The following is a 17,806-nucleotide window of genomic DNA, read 5'->3' as shown; positions in this document are numbered from 1 at the left end:
GGTTAGGGCTATGAACTCCCAAAAAATGACACAAGGCTTCCCTATCCATTGGAATTTCCTTTCCTCTGACCCACGACTCGTCATTTTTCTCGTTCCAGTTCGCATATAACTCTCTTACCATACTTAGATTTGCCGGACCCGAACATTCGAGGAGCTTATCCATCTTTTTTTCGATCAATGTAGCAAGTACATCTGGGAAGTTCCGTTCAAAAGCCTTCACATTTATCCCCATTTCAGACACATATCTCCCATATGGAACAAAAGTATCATGCCATTTGATGGCGTCATCCCGAACAAGTTCCACCCAAGGCCGTGGTGACCTCGTATACCCGCTACTTTTCCTTTGGCGGCGGCATCACGAGCCATAGCAACCTACACACGATCAACACAAAAATGAGAATGAATCAAGAAATTTCGCCTAAGGTCATCGTGAAGGACAAAGAGCACCCCACACTTAAAGTCGAAGGCTATGTATCGAATCATAATATTGATTCAACATGCACCAATGTGTCATCACAAGGCTATAGGTACTCAAGACATCCCTATGCCATACAATTCAAGTAGTCTAACATAACCGTAACTTAACTATGGTGCAAGCATAACAAAGCTAAAATCTATATTACTACACTAATTTAGTACACTAACTACTACTTACAAGAGTTTACAACAAGATACAATACCCCCAAACACTTCACACTTTGCCCAACCTTATATACAACTATACTCGGCTACTTAGACTTTACCAGTGTTCAAATTTACTCTCTTAAATATTTTAGCAAACACCTTGTGGGCATCAATTTTGCTCTTTTATTTCAACAGTGGTGGAATAAGGTGGCCCTCCCAAATTTACATGAAGTAGAGGGAATTATAATTTACTACTTCAAACACAACTTCACAACTAATTTTGGCACCCAATTTCGTGCATATTAAGACCACCATAACAATAAGATATGTCAAAGAGACCTATCAGATTTGGGGGTTGTTTGAGAAAGAGGACTTAGAATTACACTAAGAAATTTTGAAATACAAGAAAAGAGGAAACAAGAAGAACATACCTTTGAGTTTTGAGATGGACTTGAGTAGGGAAGATTGAAGAATTTGAGAACTTGAGAGAAAAGGGAAGAAGAGGAGAGGAAGTGTCCAGCGTTTGTTTTGGGGAAAAAGAAGGGATTTTTGGGTTTTAGCTATTTTAATTTAGGTGGGAATGGTTTTGGGTAATTGGGTATGGGTTAGGTTATGTGTGTATATGGGTGATTATGTTGGGTTAATTGGGTTTGGTATGTTAATTAAACAAAGAAAATGAAAAAGAAAAAAAATAAAATATTACATACCTGTCCCGCATTCTCCAGCGACTGGAAAGTGCGCCCCAGCCAGTGTGGGGTGCTGGGCTGGGCACTCATTTCGCCTTTTTATTTTTTTTTTATAAATAATCCCGACTACCCGAGCACTCAATACCTACATTACACATATTCCACACCATTTTCACCTAAGATTTTTGCAACTACAAAGAAAAAATTAGCCTACTCTAACTAAAAGAAAAAAAAAATACTATGCTACGAAAGTAGTAAAAATTGGGTTGCCTCCCAACGAGCGCCTGATTTAACGTCGCGGCACGACTCAACACGTGTTTAAGCATCTGTCAAATTCATTGAGGTCTTGTGACGTGCAATGTCACCATCCCAATAATGTTTATTCACTGGTCATTTACCAAGAAGGTACCACTTGAACTCGTATCACGCAGTTCAACTGCTCCATGAGGCCTCACACTTACCACAACAAAAGGACTTGCCCAACGAGACTTAAGTTTTCCAGGGGATAGCTTCAACCTCGAATTGAACAAGAGAATTTCTTGACCCGACTCAAACTCTCGATGTTGAATGTGCTTATCATGCCACCTCTTCGTCTTTTCTTTATAGAATTTAGCATTTTCATATGCGTGCAATCGAAACTCATCAAGCTCCTTGAGTTGCAGCCACCTCTTCTCACCAGCTGAGTCCATATCCATATTTAGCTTTTTGATCGCCCGATACGCTTTATGTTCAAGCTCGACGGGCAAGTGGCATGTCTTCCCATAAACCAACCTGTATGGAGAAGTACCTATAGGAGTCTTGTATGCAGTTCGATATGCCCATAATGCGTCATCCAGCTTCCCAGCCCAGTCTTTTCAATTTCCACTTACTGTTTTCTCTAGAATCTGCTTTACCTCTCTGTTTGAAACTTTCACTTGACCACTCGTTTGGGGATGATAGGCAGTGGAAACCTTGTGCTTAACTCCATACTTTGCAAGAACATTATTTAGCAATTTGTTACAAAAGTGAGTTCCTTCGTCGCTTATCAACACTTTTGGAGTCCCAAAGTGCGAGAAGATGTGCTTCTTTACAAAGCTTACCACTACATTTGCATCATTAGTAAGAAGATCAATGGCCTCCACCCACTTAGAAACATAGTCGACCGCCACCAAGATGTACCTGTGACCATTAGAATATGGGAACGGTCCCATGAAATCAATCCCCCGAACAACAAAAAACTCTACTGCCAAAATATTTTGCAAAGGCATCTCATGCTTCCTCGTGATAGTTCCGGTTCTTTGGCATCTGTCATAATTTTTAACAAAGGCATGTGTATCCTTATACAATTTTAGCCAATAGAAACCTGATTGTAGCACTTTTTGGGTGGTTCTATCCCCACTGTGATGACCTCCATATGGCGAAGCATGACAGCCATGCAATATTGCATTCATCTCTTCCTCAGGAACACAGCTTCGCACCAACTGATCTGTGCACTGCCTATATAGGAATGGCTCATCCCACATGTAGAGCCTCACATCATGTAGGAATCTTCTTCTATTGTCAGGTGTCAATTCTGGTGGCGTCACCCCACTTGCAATAAAATTCACATAATCTGCATACCATGGGGCTTCACCTGAGGTGACTGCTAATAACTGCTCATCAAGAAATGTTTCTTTGATTGACCTTCCTTCAGTTACATGGCTCCGATTTTCTAATCTGGACAAGTGATCAGCTACTTGATTCTCTGTCCCTTTTCGATCTCGAATTTCTAAGTCAAATTCTTGCAAGAGGAGGACCCAACGAATCAGCCTCGGCTTGGCGTCTTTCTTTTCAAACAAGTATCTGGTAGCTGAATGATCTGTGTAGACGATGACTTTGGTTCCACTAGATATGATCTGAACTTGTCAAATGCCCACACCACTGCAAGCAACTCTTTTTCAGTAACTGTATAATTCATCTGAGCTAGATTCATAGTTTTGCGCACATAATAAATGGAGTGAAAGACTTTATCCCTCATTTACCCCAAAACAGCTCTGATTTCTATGTCACTTGCATCGCACATCAACTCAAATGGCTGCGCCCAATCTGGGGCGATAATAATTGGTGCAGTCACCAACCTTCCCTTCAGCTCCTCAAATGCTTTCAGACATGCATCATCAAACTTGAAGGTGACATCTTTCTCAAGAAGCCTACATAAAGGGGAAGAAATTTTCAAAAAATCTTTAATGAAACGACGATAAAAACCTTCATGGCCCAAGAAACTGCGAATGCCTTTGACGGATGTCGGTGGAGGTAATTTTTCAATCACTTCCACCTTTGCTTTATCCACCTGCAAACCATTTTTGGACACCTTGTGCCCCAAGACTATACCTTCATGTACTATAAAATGGCACTTTCCCAGTTTAGTACCAAGTTTGTCTCTTCACACCTAGCAAGCACTTTATCAAGGTTCATTAAACAATTATCAAAAGAACACCCAAACACAGAAAAATTATCCATGAACACTTCTACAAATCTTTCAACCATGTTAGTAAAAATAGCCATAATACACCTTTGAAAAGTCGTAGGCGCATTACAGAGACCAAAGGGCATTCTCTTGAACGCATACGTGCCATAGAGACGCATAAATATGGTTTTCTCTTGGTCCTCTTGGGCTATAGCTATCTGATTATACCCCAAATAACCATTAAGGAAATAGTAGTATTCTTGACCAGCTAACCTATCAAGCATTTGGTCAATAAAAGGGAGGGAAAAGTGGTCCTTTCGGGTGGCATTGTTCAATTTTCTATAATCTATGCAAATTCTCCATCCAGTGACAGTTCTTGTAGGAATTAAGTCATTATTTTTATTAACCACTACAGTTATCCCCCTTTCTTAGGCACACATTGAACAGGACTTACCCATTTGCTATTAGATATTGAAAATACAATACCAGCATCAAGCGACTTAATCACTTCTTTTCTTACCACCTCTTTCATGATTGGATTTAGGCGGCATTGTTGCTCTTCACTTTGCTTGTGTCCGTCCTCCATGAGGGTTTTATGCATGCAGAAAGCTGGACTAATGCCTTTAATGTCAGACATCGTCCACCCAATTGCTCGCTTGTGCTCACGTAGCACTCTCAACAGCTTTTCTTCCTGCAATTTAGACAAGTCAGAAGAAACAATAACAGGTAAAGTGTCAGAACTACCCAAATAAGCATATTGAAGGTGAGGGGTGGGAGTTTAAGCTCCAATTTTGGAGCTTCTTCAATTGACGGTTTTGGAGAAGACCCACTTGGCATATTCAGGGGCTCAAATGGGTGTATTCCCTGCACGTAAGCACAGGATGCATCTAGGATATGCATCATCTCCTCAACCTAATCATCAATTTCCAAGCTACCGAACAACATGAGTGCTTTTTCTAGAGAATCATCTAGATATACACTCGTGTCAAGAAGTTGCTCATCCACCTCCACAACATATATCATAGAGAGCTCCTCATAGTGGCGGGGAAGTTGGATTGCTTTGTAGACATTAAAAATTGCTTCCTCGTTGTCCACCCTCATAATCATTCTTCCCTCTCTCACTTTAATTATTGCATCACCAGTAGCCAAGAGAGGTCGTCCCAATATGATTGGAACTTGTTCATCAGCCTCAAAATCTAGAATAATGAAGTCAGTTGGGCAGATAAATTTCCCAATTTGCAGCAACACATCTTCCAATCACTCCTTCAGGGTAGGCTATGGACCTATCTGCTAATTGCAACATCACAGTAGTTGGTCTTGGTGCTACCAAACCCAATTGCTTAAACAAGGACAAGGGAATTAGATTTATACTCGCCCCCAAATCACAAAGAGCATGACCCACATCAATATAACCAATTCGCACAGGGATGGTGAAGCTTCCAAGATCCTTAAGCTTTTGAGGAAGCTTATTTTGGACCCTTGAAGTGCACTCCTCAGTAAGTGCAACTGTCTCGAACTCAGTCAATTTCCTCTTGTGACCACTATATCTTTTATGTACTTAGCATACTTTGGAATTTCACGAAGTACATCCACCAATGGAATATTCAATTGAACCTGGCTCAACATAGAGAGAAATTTGTTGAACATGCGATCATCGTTCTTTTTCTGCAATCTCTGGGGGAAAGGTGGTGGTGTCCTTACAGCCTCTACGGGCTCTGAACCTGCATCATTTTTCTTTGACTCGTGTATTGCCTTAGGGATCAGCTCCCCCTTAGGTATAGGCTTGACCTTTCTCTTCTTTGGCACTTCCTCTAGTTCCCTCCCATTTCTGAGTGTAACTGCATTAACTTGAGGGTTTTTCTCTGTATCACTGGGAAGAGCGTATGCAGGTCTAGTATTTTGATTTGCTGCTAACTGCCCCATTTGCCTCTCAAAATTTCTGAAATCTGTCCTGAGCTGTTGATTGTCCAGCAACAACTTCTTTAGCAAGTCATTTGTACGCTCTTCTATCTATTGGGGTGGTTTCTGAGGTTGATTGAAATTTCCTTGGGGCCTATAGTGATTCCGATTCGGCGAATTTCCGCCCCATGAGAAGTTGGGATGATTCTTCCAATTTGGATTATAAGTGTTCCCATATTGTGCATGTTGATTCATTGGACCTCTGCTCTGTTGCCCCACATAATATATAGATTCAGGATTCATGGGGCACATGTCACTCATATGACTGTCAACACATAGTTCGCAGCAAATAGACATCCGATGTACATGTTGCATCTGTTGTGTTTGTTGCATTGTCATTCTATTCATCTGATTTGCCAATTTTTCTATATCGGCTCTCATGGCTGAGAAGTCATCAAGCTCAATCAACCCGGCTGCCTTCTGTTTAATTGCTCTTCGTGAGTCCCCATCTCCTTGACAATTATGGTCATTAGCAGTGAAGTTATTTAGCAAGAGTTGTATTTCACTATACGGCCTCGCCATGAAACTACCCCCACAAGCTGAATCAAGATTCATCTTTGGTGCCTCATCTAGCCCATCAACAAAAGTGTGATCCAATACCTCATCAGTCTGACAATGATGCGGGCAGTCTCTGAGTAGTTTCTTGTATCTTTCCCAAGCTTGACGAAGTGTCTCGCCATCCAGTTGTTGGAACCCAAGAATTTGGCTCTTCAGCGACTTTGTCTTCTTAGTGGGAAAAAACATGATTAAGAATTTCCTTGCTAGATCATCCCAAGTGTGGATTGAGTTCGTGGGCTCCTTTTGCAACCAATCCTTAGCTTCCCCCAGCAGTATGGTTGTCCAACGGGACGGGACGGGTTCGCGGGCCTTAAGTGACGTTTTAAAATATAATTATTTAAGCATTGAGTTTGGCAACGGCTATTCTTTTGACAATGATTAAGTTTTTAAAGTTTGCAACAACTAGTTTTTTTAACTTATTTAATAAACTTAAAAATTAAACGAAAATTAGAAAACTAAGTAAAACAATTATAAAATATTAAAACAAAAGACTTGTAATAAAATATTCTAGTAATTATAAATTTATAATAGAGTTATAATTTATTTAATATAATTTCAAGCTATTAAGTAACTAAGTAAGAGTGTAAGACAATTCATAAAAAAATTCAACGCTTAGAGCCTTTTATTTTATTAATAGAACTTTCAAATCTCACATACAAATATAATTCTTTTGAAGAGCACCTAATCTACGCAGCCACCTTTTAGGAAGGGTTCTGTTTGAACTAGGCCTCTTAGTAGTCAATTATAAATTATCATACTAATATTTGTAAGCTCCTATATAATTTCGTTGTAACTTATCTATAATTTCTCTCGGACATTGTTCTGGAATTGGCAATGTTGATTGATGTTCCATGAGTTCCATGTCGTCATCGCTCCCAATGCTAAGTATCTCATTGTATTCTTCTTCTTCCCTAGTTTCACCACCTATTGTTTCTATAGATTTATATATATCAAACATTGATATAACATAAGAATATATGTTAGCTTGGCAGTCTTCGAGAGATGGTTGTTCATTTTCTTGAATTGCTAAATTCTCATAAATTTTATGAACAAGTCCATTTGCACCTCTTAATTTTAAAGATGGGTTAAGTATAGTAGAAATTAAATAAACTTGGGGAATAGGGAAAAATATTTTTAATATTTTGCAATCATTTCATTAATGGCCGGTGCATAAGTTGGATTAATTTTATAATTATTTCATTAAGCTAGTTGCTGCAGTTGTGTTAGCACTTAGCAGAAGCATTATCTAAGGTGATAGTTAAAATTTTATCAATGAGTTCATAAAAATCAACAATTTGTATAACAGTAGTTGCAATATATGCTCCAGTGTGTTTTGAATCAACAAATTTATAACCAATAATACATTTTTGCATGTTCCAGTGATGATCAACCCAATGATATGCAACAGTTAAATAATCACAACCATTAGGACTACGACCTATATCAGATGTGATAGACACTTTACAATCTAAGTGAAAAAATATACAACGAATATACTGAAGATATTCGGTTTGAAATTTAAAAACATCATTTCTAACTGTAGTCTTAGGAAAACCTTGAAAAGCAGGATTATAAGTTTCTTGTATATAATTCACACAAAAAATAGGATGCGGGACGGGACAGGACAGGACAGGCGGGACGTGACGGGACTTAACGGGACGGGACAAACGGGACGAAATGGCCATCCCTTCCCATCACGTGTCCCGTTTAACATGGGCCCATCCCGTTTAGAATTAAGTGGGATGGGACAGGACGCGGGACGGGACCGGAACAGGACGGGACGGCCCGTCCCGATGGATAGCCTTACCCAGCAGTGAAAAGGGAAATAATGCCAGCCTGACATAGTCCTTGAAAACATTCGGATAATTATAGGTGTCCGTAATTTTCAGGAAATTCTGAATGTGCCTCTACGGGTCTTCATGAGATAGACCCACATATTGCTCTGTGGACTGAATCAGCTGTACCATGTACTGTTTGAGTTCAAAATGCCCTGTGATATCAGGCTTCACAATAGCCTGAGTCATATTAGCAAGATTGGGCCTTGAAGCTTCTATCACCGCACGCTCTTCATTACCTGTCATCTCTGTTGGCTCTGGTTGAACTACAATGTCCAACTCTCCCTCTATTCTAGTTCTTGCTTCGACTTCCCTCCTCACTATGTGAAGTGTTCGTTCAATTTCAGGAACAAGAGGAAGGAGATTGTTTGCGCTTCTACTCCTCCGCATTCAAGAGAAGAGCATGCGTTAACACAAACAAGGTAAACTAAAAATTAGAGCTTGAACAAATAACTAATAAAAGCTTAACTCAATCAAGTAGCTAATTTCTAAGTCCCCGGCAACGGCGCCAAAAACTTGTTGCGACCAAACACACTCACGCAAGTATACGTGGTCGTCAAGTAATAAGAGTAGTGAGTAGATTATCGTTCCCACGAAGACTTATGATTAACTTTTGACTAATTCAAACTCAAATAATTTATCGATTCAAGCGATTTCTCACAAAATAGATATTTTTCTAATTTACTACCTAAAAACTATCAAGTAATGAAATACTAAAAATCAACCAAAACACTTAAACAATTTCGAATAACAATCAATAGGAGATAATATTCCAGGATCACGGGTTAGCTAACAATCGTGTTGCGTTCTTGGTTTAAAATGACTAATTGATTTATCTAAGTTGTTGATTTACAGGGTTGATATTACTCATAAGAATCTGTCGAGTTCTTACTCACCTATTCAAGCTAACTTAATGCTTATATGTCTATGGAATTATGATTAACAAGAATGCATTTACACTTCCTGTATTTCAACCAAGCAAGGCAATTGGGTATATGTCTATCCTAATTGCGAATCTGTTCCCCGATGCCCGGGTTCAAGAACCTGCTCTATTTAATTCTATATGCAATCTAGAATTTCCACTTTCGAGTTCAACTCTAGATTCGTAGATAATATTTCACTATTAGCTACTCAGCAAAATAATTAAAAACAGAATTAAATAAATAACCCAATATGATAAAATCAACTTCGTCAAATTAAACATCAAACGTCAACATTCATGTATACCCATGACCCTAGAACAATAGGGTTCTTAGCCACTCATGTTCATACAATCATAAAAAATAATGTTTTCAGACATAAAATCAATGAGTACTAGGAAAGGGATGGAAGAATTGATCAAATCCTTGCTTCCGAGTGTTTGGCGCCTCCCTCTTCTCTCTAAGTCACGTCCTCCTCTAAAATATAGGTTTAGGTTGACTTTTATATGAGTTGGGGACGTCTAGGGGTCGAAATAACTGAGTCCTAGTCGAAAAAGGCTACTTTCCCGTCTTGAGCGTCCAGGGCATGTTCATACAATCATCAAAAATAAAGTTTTCAAACATAAAATCAATGCGTACTAGGAAAGGGATGGAAGAATTGATCAAATACTTGCTTCCGAGTGTTTGGCGCCTCCCTCTTCTCTCTAAGTCACGTTCCCCCCTCAAAAATAGGTTTAGGTTGGCTTTTATATGAGTTGGGGGCGTCTAGGGGTCGAAATAACCGAGTCCTAGTCGAAAAAAGCTATTTTTCCGTCTTGAGCGTCCAGGGCAGCGTGGGGTGCTGTCCCTGGCACTCAAAAATGTTAGCTGCTGTAAATTGCGCCACAGCCAACGCCCCACGCTGGCTGTGGCCCTCAAATTTTATTTTTTGCCTTTTTGTCCCGATTTCGCTCCAATTCGCGCCCTTTCGTCCCAAATTGCATCCGAATGATCCCTACATATAGAAATACCAAAATTTAGCATAAATAATCATATTAAACATCTCAAATCGTCGAGATATGAGCAAAATGTAAGACGATATATATCAAAATATGCATACATTAAGCCGATTATCACTCTCTTCTCTCAAGCCCTAATGTACAATTTCTACTTTAATTTCTGCTACAAATCGAAACCTCACATGTAGGTGAGACAATTGCATTTGATTATAGAGGAATGCATATTCTTACCGCAGCTTTTATTCTCCCACACAAGCGGAATGGGAAGTCTATCCGCCACATATCCTTCGAGAGAATATGGGATTTTATTTATTCTCATTGAATTCAGCGGCTTGAATGAAGAGAATTAATCGCCTCATTAAATTTAGCACAATTTATTCATTGTTTGGTTATAATTTTGTCTCTTATTTTTTAAAACAAATATTGCGAATCTATGCATAAATTTATATATCATTTTATACACAGTAGAATGTACATTAAGAATATATGTATTAGCAATACAGAATTTAGATTATTTAAAGACTAAAATACATTCAAAATAAGCAATTCTTGTATAATAATAATAGTAATAATTTCTTTATTATTAATCACCACATAATAATTTTTATATTACTAATAGCCACATAAACAATCTATCAAGAATTCAAGCATAACTTGTCACCGCCCCTGAGTGATTTTGGGGGGGGGGGGGGGGGCAGAGGAACAGCAAATTCTGGAAATAGCCCATACCACAATTTATATCTGATCTGCATTTATTTCAGGGTTTTGTTTTTATAAAATCGAGTGGAAAGGAAAAATGATTACAATCCCCAACAAAAGGTCCACCGCGATAAGGAAAGCAAGAAAACGATCCTGCATTATTAGTGGCGCAATGCTTAAGCAATTTAAATTCTCTGTGGCTATGTGCAGCTGATTGGGTTCTAAGAGAATTTATTTTTTTATTTTTTTTGCAAGGATCTAAATCATACTTTCTCCATTCTATTTTAACGTTGCTTTAAGGTATAGCTGAAAATAATTAATAAATTTATTGTTACATTTAAAAAGAACTTCTAACAATTATTTTGAAATAAGTTTTTTGAGCTAAAGCGACGGTTAAAATTGAATGAATCCCTACCGTAGCGTCAAATATTCAACTCATCGTGATCATCATAAAATCAACGAGCATTACTTCCATAATTCAACATTGACAAGGAAATCGATTTTGCATTGTACCCTAAGATAATAACTAAGAAACTGGTAGAGTTTATATTAATTGAACACCACACGGTCGCACCAAATTAACAAGTGGAAGAATCACTTTACGTAAACAAATACTATTAAAGACCATTCTTATTCCTTAAGCATCTTGGCATATTTTGCTGTCTACACGTTGGGATTAACAAATGAATTCAAAGGCAAATGTTAAAATAAAATAACTTTCACTTTTTGTTATCTTAAATTTTTCTTTTTCCTTATTTTAATTCTTTATGGGAAGGCCGTGAAGGAAAAAGAGAAAGAAATGCCTAATGAGAATCAAACATTTACATGTATAGGATACAAGATAATACAGATAACCATTCCACTAGTGGTTTACCGAATTCTTTAAATGTGATATTTTAGTCCAGATTGTTTTCTCTGATTTGGGGGCAAGATTACTATAACAGCTTCAGTTAGTAGGATTTATTATTTTACATAAAAGCAAAAAGGGCAAAAAAGAAAAGATTAATTTTATAGATTACAGTGACATGGGATGAAAATTTAATTTAATTTAAGAAGAAAGATTGGGATCATCGGACATGGGGTCCACATCGACTCGATTATCATTAGGATTAACATAATCATCACCTTGAATCTGATCAAGCACTAGGACTAATCCCATGGCGAAAGCAGCATCAAAACCAGGCTTAACTGATAAAGAGAAAACGTCCTTCCCAAGCACTACATTGGCACAAGTATCCACTTTGCGTCTAATCTCAGCTACTGATACTTTGTCGGCGTTAAAAAACGTGCAGTTCCTCTGCGCAAATGACCCTTCGATCTGATACTCTTCCGTTGGATTGCTGTATACCTCCACCGTCACGCTCGATCTTCCGATTATTGAGGATCTACGCACGCTGAATATTGGCTTTTGTCCCTCCTCTCTTTCCCCTAAGAATCCTTCCCACCTGTTATGTAGACTCGGCCTCTGTTCCAAAAAATTAAAACTGAGTCAACTCGTTTATTCAACTCAGATTATACCCCATTAATTGTACTCATATCTTAGAGGGAAAGTGAAAATTTGATCTCGAATTTACTAGAAGTTTAGGATTTGACAAGTTGAGAAGGGGGAAGATTTAAATACCTTACGGCGAACAGTGAGAAGGCATCTGCCAGTGGCGTCCATGAGAACGAGTTCACCTAGGTCACGAGAATCCGGTCCATACGTGTCGACTCGGAAAACAAGCTCGCCTTTGCAATCGTAGGCAGTGAAGCCATCGCCAGTGAAGAAAATGGAAGTCTTGCGAACTGTGAGATTCGTTTCTTCACTGTAAAGGTATGCATCTTCAACAACAGCTTTACCCTTCATTTTCTGGTTTAAATTAAAATCTGATTTCGCAAAAAGCTTTACAATTCTTAACAATCAAAGTTAACCTTAAGGGAAGAAATGAGATATTTATGAATTGAAGATGCCAAAGTAAGGTCTGAAAAGAGGTACAAAATTCGCTAAAGCATGTGGTGTGTATTTATTAGTAAGTGGTCCTATATACGATCTACAGAATTATTATTTATTAAAGTCTAGTACTTAGCAAATAGAGTTATTTAATAATAAGGAGCGTGAAAGAATCTGACTAGGATGCCTCAAACTTCCAGTTTATAGTACGTGTATCAATTTTTAAATTCAGTCGGTTAAAGTTTGCATGTTGCATTAAAATAGAAAACTTATCTTTTATATTTTTTAGCTCGTGTAGGCATGGAACCAACTATTGTGGAGATCACAAATCAATAATAGTGGTATAAAATGTTAGTCCCGCCAATATTGTTGTATTTGTAAATAATAATTCTGGAAAATATAAGTTATCGTAATGAAACAGTAATTAATTCGAGCCCACTGAATTCACAGTGTTTCCTTAAGAATTTAATCCCCTCCTAGTACCTAAGGTTATGGATTATTTCCTCCCACGATAGAACGAATCACACACTGGTGTAGCGGTACTTCAAACCCCAATGTTTCAGCCAACACAAAGTTCGGTAACAAATCACACTTACAGTTGCTTTGTTTGAAGTTAAAATAATGCAGAACAAAGGAGTAGAAACTCAGAAAATCGTATGGAAATGCTGAGAGGAAGGAGTGCAATGTATAGCTAAAGTTGAGCGTTTTCAGTTTGGTATATTTTTCTTCAACAGCTGCTGCACATATTTATAGCAGTCAGCTTTGAAGATGAACGACCCTCCACCCTCCATGGTGGAGCATGCACTAGCTTGTTTGTGGAGCAAGAACTTGGTCATGGTGGGATATTGCAGCTGGTGGTCAATACACGGATTGGAATATATTCGTTACAAATGCGGATAATACTATTAACAAAATAAATTTGGTCCAAAAAATTAACCAATCAATCGATCATTTGACCAAATCCAAATCCAAATCCGAATCCGAAGCCGAAGCCGAAGCCGAGCCGAGCCGAGCGAGCGAGCGAGCGACGACGGCGCGAGGCTTGCTTTCTTCTTAACTCTTTAAGAGTTACAAGAGGAGCAATTATATATATACCCACCAAAAATCTTTTCCTCTTCCAATATGGGACAATGTCTCATTGTCAATAGGGGAAAACTTAAAATTTTACTCAAAAATTTCATTTTTTCCTCCATTTCTCATTCACCCTCATTTTAAAACTATTTCATCTTAAATAACAAAAACCTCAATAATCCCCCACATGAATGGGGAATGGCTATATCACGGAAGTATGCATGAAAAAACTGTGTGATTTGCAAGCAATGATTAATCGCATCTGGATAAGTAGGTTTCCCTTTGAACTTTCCGTAGTGAACTTTTGTCGGATATATTCGGTCAATCGGTAGATTTGATATTTTTGAACCGTCGATCTTTGGTGTATACCTAGACAATCATAAGTCACACAATCAACCCTTAACCATCTTTGATTCTCATTGTTGTGTTCGTTTCAGCCATGAACACCGCCTGGTTTCATAAGTGCGTTGAGAACTGGCCTTACAAAGTTCTCCTTGAAGCGGCTAACACTTCACACTTACATAGGTGATTCCTAAACGTGTCATCCTGTAGATACACTATTTGATATACCCCGTATCAAATTTAGAAATCATTAAAAAGCCTTAATGTTTTATCCTTGGTACTGAACATTGTCTCATCACGAGAATGGACTAAAATTTTATTTGACAATGTTGAACCGTCATTAATGACTTTGTTTGATCTCTTTGAACCTAGATCTTGGGATCTTCAGTCTTCTAGGTAGAGTTACCGCCACAATGACTTGTTCTCGGCCATAGCCCCATTCCCCTTGATGATTTCTCAACTACCTCTCTAGTTAGGCCTTTTGTAAGTGGATCCGACACATTATCACTTGACTTTACATAGTCAATCGTGATAATTCCTCTAGAGAGTAATTGCCTAACGGTTTTATGTCTTCGTCGTATATGACGAGATTTACCGTTTTACATAACGCTCCCAGCCCTTCCAATTGCCGCTTGACTATCACAATGTATGCATATTGGTGCCAACGGTTTGGGCCAAAATGGAATGTCTTCCAAGAAATTTCGGAGCCATTCAGCTTCTTCACCGGCTTTATCTAAGGCTATGAATTCAGCTTCCATTGTAGAACGGGCAATACATGTTTGTTTGGATGACTTTCAAGATACCGCTCCTCCACCAATAGTGAATACATATCCACTCGTGGACTTAGAATCAGTTGAACCGGTGATCCAATTTGCATCACAGTATCCCTCAATCACCGCAGGGAATTTACTGTAGTGCAAGTCAAAGTTCTGGGTATGTTCTAAATATCCCAAAACTTGTTTCATTGCCATCCAATGAGATTGGCCTGGATTGCTCGTATATCGACTCAGTTTACTTATAGCACAAGCTATATCTGGTCGTGCACAATTCATGATATACATTAAGCATCCCAACACACGAGCATAATCCAATTGTGATATGCTTTGGCCTTTATTCTTTGCTAATGCAAGATTCACGTCAATTGGAGTCTTTGCAACTTTAAAGCCCAAGTGCTTGAATTTTTCAAGTACTGTCTTAATATAATGAGATTGTGACAATGCCAGACCTTGAGGAGTCTTATAGATCTTAATTCCCAGAATTAAATCAGCAACTCCCAAGTCTTTCATATCAAACTTGCTATTGAGCATACGCTTAGTAGCATTTATGTTGGCAATGTCATTACTCATTATCAGCATATCATCCACATATAGGCAACCAATGACTATGTGATTTTGAACATTTTTAATGTACACACATTTATCACATTCATTTATCTTAAAATCATTTGACAACATTGTTTGGTCAAATTTCACATGCCATTGTTTGGGTGCTTATTTTAGTCCGCAAAGAGACTTAACAAGTCTACATACTTTCTTTTCTTTACCTGGAACCACATACCATTCAGGTTGTTCCATGTAAATTTCTTCCTCCAACTCTCCATTTAAGAAGGTCGTCTTAACATCCATTTGATGAATTTCAAGACCATACACTGCAGCTAATGCTACTAACATCCGTATGGACGTAATTCTTGTAACTGGAGAGTATGTATCAAAGTAGTCTAGACATTCTCGTTGTCTATACCCTTTGACTACGAGTCTTGCCTTGAATTTATCAATAGTGCCATCATCTTTGCTTTTTCTCTTAAAAATCCATTTACAACCCAAAGGTTTATTTCCAGGAGGAAGATCAACCAATTCCCATGTATGGTTGTTCAATATGGATTCTATTTCACTATTGACTGCCTCTTTCCAAAATAATGATTCCGAAGAAGGCATAGCTTCTTTAAATGTTTGAGGCTCATTCTCTAATAAGAAAGTCACAAAATCTGGTCCAAATGAAGTCGACTTTCTTTGACGTTTACTACATCTTGGATCCTCCTGATTACATATACTTTCTTTTGTTTCTTCCCAAGGTCGTTTAGATCCTTCACCAAACGACTCACATTCCTTTTTATACGGATATATATTTTCAAAGAACTCAGCATTATCTGATTCTATAACCGTATTATTATGAATGTTGGGATTTTCTGATTTATGAACCAGAAATCGATATGCTTTACTATTTGTCGCATATCTTATGAAAACACAATTAACGGTTTTCGGTCGTATCTTTACCCTTTTGGGTTTAGGAACTTGCACTTTTGCCAAACACCCCCACACTTTAAAATAATTCAAGTTGGGCTTCCTTCCTTTCCATTTTTCATATGGAATGGATTGTGTTTTGCTATGGGGCACTCGATTTAATATTCGATTAGCCGTAAGAATGGCTTCCCCCCACAAGTTCTGTGGCAAACCAGAACTTATCAACAACGCGTTCATCATATCCTTTAATGTGTGATTCTTTCTTTCCGCAATTCCATTAGATTGGGGCGTGTAAGGGGCTGTTGTTTGATGAATAATTTCATATTCTAAACATATTTCTTCAAAAGGAGATTTATATTCACCATCCCTATCACTTCTTATCATTTTTACTTTCTTGTTAAGTTGCGTTTCAACTTCATTTTTTTATTGCCTGAATGCGCTATTGCTTCATCTTTACTATTCAGTAAGTAAACATAGCAATATCGAGTACCATCGTCAATAAAAGTTATGAAATACTTCTTTTCACCGCGAGATGGTATTGACTTCATGTCACAAATATCTGTGTGAATTAAGTCTAAAGGATTTGAATTCCTTTCAACTGACTTATAAGGATATTTAACATACTTAGATTCCACACATGTTTGACATTTTGATTTTTCGCATTCAAACTTAGGCAGTACTTCCAAGTTAATCATTTTCCACAAGGTTTTATAATTGACATGACCCAAACGTACATGCCATAAATCATTTGACTCAAGTAAGTAAGAAGAAGCTAAAATATTATTATTGTTTTCCACAACCATTACATTCAGATTGAAAAGGCCCTCGGTGAGGTAACCTTTTCCTACAAATATTTCATTCTTACTTATGACAACCTTGTCGGACACAAAAATGCACTTAAAACCGTGCTTAACAAGAAGTCCAGTAGAGACTAAATTCTTTCTCATTTCGGGAACATGAAGGACATTGTTCAAAGTCATGACCTTGCCAGAAGTCATTTTCAGAAATATCTTCCCATATCCTTCAACTTTTGCTGTTGAAGCATTTCCCATATAAACTGTCTCTCCGGGTCCAGCAGGAGCATAAGTAGCAAAAGCTTCTCTAACTGCACAAACATGGCGAGTGGTTCCAGAATTAAACCACCACTGTTTAGGATTTCCCACCAAGTTACATTCAGAAAGCATGGCACACAAGTTATCAACATCATCATGCTTTACTACCATGTTTGCTTGACCCCTTTTCTTATCTTTCTTCGGAGCACGACACTCCGTAAATTTGTGTCCGATTTTTCCACAGTTGTAGCAGTTTCCACTGAACCGCTTCTTGCTTGGGTTGTATTTTGAAACAGAAGCCTTCTTCCTCTTTTTGTTATCTTCAACAATATTTGCTCCCATTATTATTGAATTTCCACGGCCTCTCCTTTCAGCAGCTTTATTGTCCTCTTCGATTCTCAACTGAACAATGAGATCTTCAAGGGACATTTCCTTTCGTTTGTGTTTCAAATAATTTTTGAAGTCCT

At 38.1% G+C, this 17,806-nt stretch overlaps 1 protein-coding gene across 1 annotated transcript; it reads right to left on the bottom strand.

Moving 5' to 3' along the window:
* Window positions 1–11,639: 11,639 nt before the first annotated feature.
* LOC107811205 (protein LURP-one-related 12) lies at window positions 11,640–12,686 on the bottom strand. The gene is made up of 2 exons (XM_016636092.2): window positions 12,326–12,686; window positions 11,640–12,169 (listed from the first exon to the last, which is right to left on the bottom strand). Exons 1-2 carry the CDS (start codon window positions 12,548–12,550, stop codon window positions 11,753–11,755), a joined length of 642 nt encoding a protein of 213 aa, XP_016491578.1. The 5' UTR covers window positions 12,551–12,686; the 3' UTR covers window positions 11,640–11,752.
* Between the last annotated feature and the right edge of the window lie 5,120 nt (window positions 12,687–17,806).

Source organism: Nicotiana tabacum, chromosome 4 (assembly GCF_000715075.1).
Source record: "Nicotiana tabacum cultivar K326 chromosome 4, ASM71507v2, whole genome shotgun sequence".
Taxonomy (NCBI): domain Eukaryota; kingdom Viridiplantae; phylum Streptophyta; class Magnoliopsida; order Solanales; family Solanaceae; genus Nicotiana; species Nicotiana tabacum.
The sequence above is the reverse complement of the archived record's forward strand: the minus strand, read 5'-3'. Positions and strand labels throughout refer to the sequence as shown.

What these genes read in the sequence shown, in the direction of transcription:
- LOC107811205 (XM_016636092.2), bottom strand. Translation starts at nt 12,550, where the DNA reads ATGAAGGGTAAAGCTGTTGTTGAAGATGCATACCTTTACAGTGAAGAA. An exon ending in TTCTCACTGTTCGCCGTAAG is followed by an intron (nt 12,170 to 12,325) that starts GTATTTAAATCT and finishes TTTTTGGAACAG; the next exon opens with AGGCCGAGTCTACATAACAG.